The 3,562-nt window shown below is 31.5% G+C and overlaps 1 protein-coding gene across 1 annotated transcript in view; it reads right to left on the reverse strand.

The window, feature by feature from the left end:
* Positions 1 to 704: 704 nt before the first annotated feature.
* LOC106459067 (arylsulfatase B-like) overlaps positions 705 to 3,562 on the reverse strand; it is a 22,812-nt gene continuing 19,954 nt past the window's right edge. The window contains 1 exon segment of the mRNA XM_013918645.2: positions 705 to 1,334. Within this exon segment, the coding sequence (XP_013774099.1) occupies positions 1,153 to 1,334 (182 nt within the window). The 3' untranslated portion in view covers positions 705 to 1,152.

Consider the following 3,562-nt stretch of genomic DNA (forward strand, 5'->3'; position numbering starts at 1 on the left):
AGGACTTGTATCGCTAAAGTTTCTTCGGAAAGAATTTTTACGGAAAATGAACAAACGAACAGAGACGTAACAGTATCATATTACTCAATTTTATTTTTCCTAGAGAAATCTAACATGGAAAGTAATTTAAAATAAAGTATATGTAACTGTTACACTGATTTAATATTTACTGATCTTTCACAATTTTTAACTGACATTTAATGACATAGATACGAATTGATTTACAAGAAATAAAATATTTATATTTAATCTGACATCAATTTTATGCTATAAAAGGACTGTCACACATAATCTACATTTCTCTTGAATTAAAGAAACCAAAAAGATTACATTTCAAAGTTTTTGATGTTCATGATACACTCAGACATTAAAAGCGCCATCAATGTCAAAACACGTAATACCTTTTTTTTGTTTGTTTGTTTGTAACAAGAAATAAAAACAACAAAGATGTCTTCGAAACTTGTTTAGACACACTGAATTAGTGAGAATTCTGTTATTAATAATTATAGTTTTGTTACTTCCAAGGTAGAACTTCGATTTCGCTTTGTTAATTAAAAATGCTCTCAATAATTGATCTCACATAAACCTGGAGAAAAGCAAGCCTGAAACTCGTTCTTTTAGTTATATGAATTAAACTATATGTAAAAAAAAAAACATTTAAATAAAATACAATATCCGAGACTTGGGTTAAGAACAAATTAGGTAATTAATTAAATAAGTACAGCATATTATACTTACAAACAATTTTTTGGTTTGTTTGTGCAAAACACCTTGTAGCGTTTTCTAACATTATTAATGTGTAATATTTTAATGCATGTTTGAACTTCTTAAGTATATATATATATATACACACTAGAAAATATGTTCAAATTTCTTAAGCGTTATTAGTGCAATATTTTAATTCATGTTCGTAATGTTCAGCCTTATTGGTGTATAATACTTTAAAACATGATCGAAACTTCTTCAGCATTATTAGTGTGTAATACTTCAATACATATTCGTATTTGTTCAATATTATTAATGTGTAAAATTCTGATACGTGCTCAAGTTTCTTCAGCATTACTAGTGTGTAATACTTCAATTCATCCTTTTTTGTGCATTTGTAGAATTCATTATAATAAAATATAAAAAAACGTGTTCGATGAATCGGTATCAGTGAGCTTCACACCACCCTGGAGAAAATATTCCGTTCCAAAACTTGGGGTTTCCATGGTCATTGTCTGGTGGATCATCTGCTGGCACCATTGTTGCACGATGTTCCTCCAAGCGGTGAATCATCTTTTGTACTCTGTCCGGCAACACGTGAACCAAGTTATACCGCTCTGTGGGATCATCTACGAACATTTAACGATTTAGTTTAAAATCATCAACAAATGTCGATAATTCTACAGAGGGAGGAGCTGCTCATCTTCTTGTTTAATCTATTTTATTTTTTTACTTTCTGCAGAATTTTGGTATGGATTAGAAATGACTCCAATTAAAATTTATCAAATATCATACATTCACAGTGGTAAACTTTGATTGGCTAAGAGTTTCAATTAATACCTGATTGGAGAGATTTCGTGTTAGTTTCAGCTGTAGAACGAGGAATCCTATTGGTTCTCGTGTCTTCAGCACTGCCGAAGATCCGGAAGTTTGCACTGCTCGACTGTCTCTTGATGATGTTTTTGAAGAAGTATTAGTAAGTATTGAATAATTATCCAACTACTAACCAATCTATTAATTTATCAATCTATCCCATGGCCAGGTGGTTAGGGCGCTTGACTCGCAATCTGAGTGTCGCGGGTTCGAATCCCCATTCCACCATACATGCTCGCCCTTTCAGCCGTGGGTGGCGTTATAACATGACGGTAGATGTTCTTCTACGAATAAGCAGCGAACTGTCGATCTCACCTAATTCAACTCACAGCGAAAGCTTAAGATCTTTATAGTGCTGATGGCACGAGAACCATCAGAGACTCTTCATCCTGCAACTGAAATGACTTTAAATTCACTGATAAAAATATGATGTGTTTAATTGAAACATATATTGATTTCTTTACGCCTGTATGAAATTACATTGCGACACGCCCATATAATCCTGTATTATTTTCCTACCTTTTAATGCTTCACTTCTGGAAATTAATACTCCTTCAACTTAAAAAATACAAGTTCGTATAATTCAAACCAGATTACTCTAAGTTTAATAAAACTTATACAAAATTTGGAAAATACCATAACTGATAACCTTACAGTTATAAGAGTATTTCTAACTTTTTTTTTTACTTTAATTTACTAAAGCCATAAGTATAATTTCAAATTTTATTTTTTGCGTCGATGTTTCTGGCTAGTGAATTAACTTTCTCGTTTCTGATAAATATTATAATTTTAAATTTTGCTGTCGGCGACAGTTCTAATTAATATTTATTTAAATATCTTCAAATAATAAAGTAGGGAAATATTAACTGTAATTCTGTGGATTATGTTATGGGGAGATATTACACACCTACCACGGATATTAAATATTACTCACTCACCTTCCATGGATATTAAATATTACTCATCTTCCATGTACATTAAATATTATACACTTACCATGTACACTAAATATTATACACCTACCACGGATATTAAATATTACTCACTTGCCTTCCATGGATATTAAATATTACACACATACCATGTATATTAAATATTACATTCTTACCACGCATATTAAATAATACACACCTTCCATGGATATTAAATATTACACACATACCATGTATATTAAATATTACACATCTACCATGTATATTAAATATTACACATCTACCATGTATATTAGATATTACACACCTACCATGTATATTAAATATTACACACCTACCATGTATATTAAATATTACACACCTACCATGTATATTAAATATTACATTCTTACCACGGATATTAAATATTACTCACCTACCACAGATATAAGATGTTACACACCAACCATGTATATTAGATATTACATTCTTACCATGGATATTAAATATTACTCACCTACCACAGATATAAAATGTTACACACCTACAATCTAACCTATTTTAAAGCCAGTGTATGTCACGTCACGCTTGATTTCTCGAAATAAGAGGAGTCATAAAAGCCAAAATGCATTTATCCAGACAGAATATTTCGATTACTCTCCACCCATTACGATTTTAGTGACAGGGATGAAAGGGGGCCGTGAGGGGGGGGGGCGTGAAACCTTATAAGAGTAGTGAGTGGTGGAGTCACCTAGCCTAAAGCCAAGTGCATAAAATTTATCATAAAAGTTAAAATATCTATTCAATTTCATACTTAAATCGTTTCTGAAGTAAGCTATATTCTTTTTAAACTAACATTTTGAATAATAATAAACTTCTTTAATCAATGAAGAGTATAAATTAATAAATCAACAGTTTTTTTCCAGTTTTGTTATCTATATATTTCATTTTATACTTTCAGTACGTAGACTAACAACAATATTAGGTTATACGTTTGTTGGCCCGGCATGGCCAGGTGGTTAGGGCGCTCGACTCGCAATCTGTAGGTCTCGGGTTCGAATCCCTGTCACACC

Source organism: Limulus polyphemus, unplaced genomic scaffold (assembly GCF_000517525.1).
Source record: "Limulus polyphemus unplaced genomic scaffold, Limulus_polyphemus-2.1.2 Scaffold554, whole genome shotgun sequence".
Classification (NCBI taxonomy): domain Eukaryota; kingdom Metazoa; phylum Arthropoda; class Merostomata; order Xiphosura; family Limulidae; genus Limulus; species Limulus polyphemus.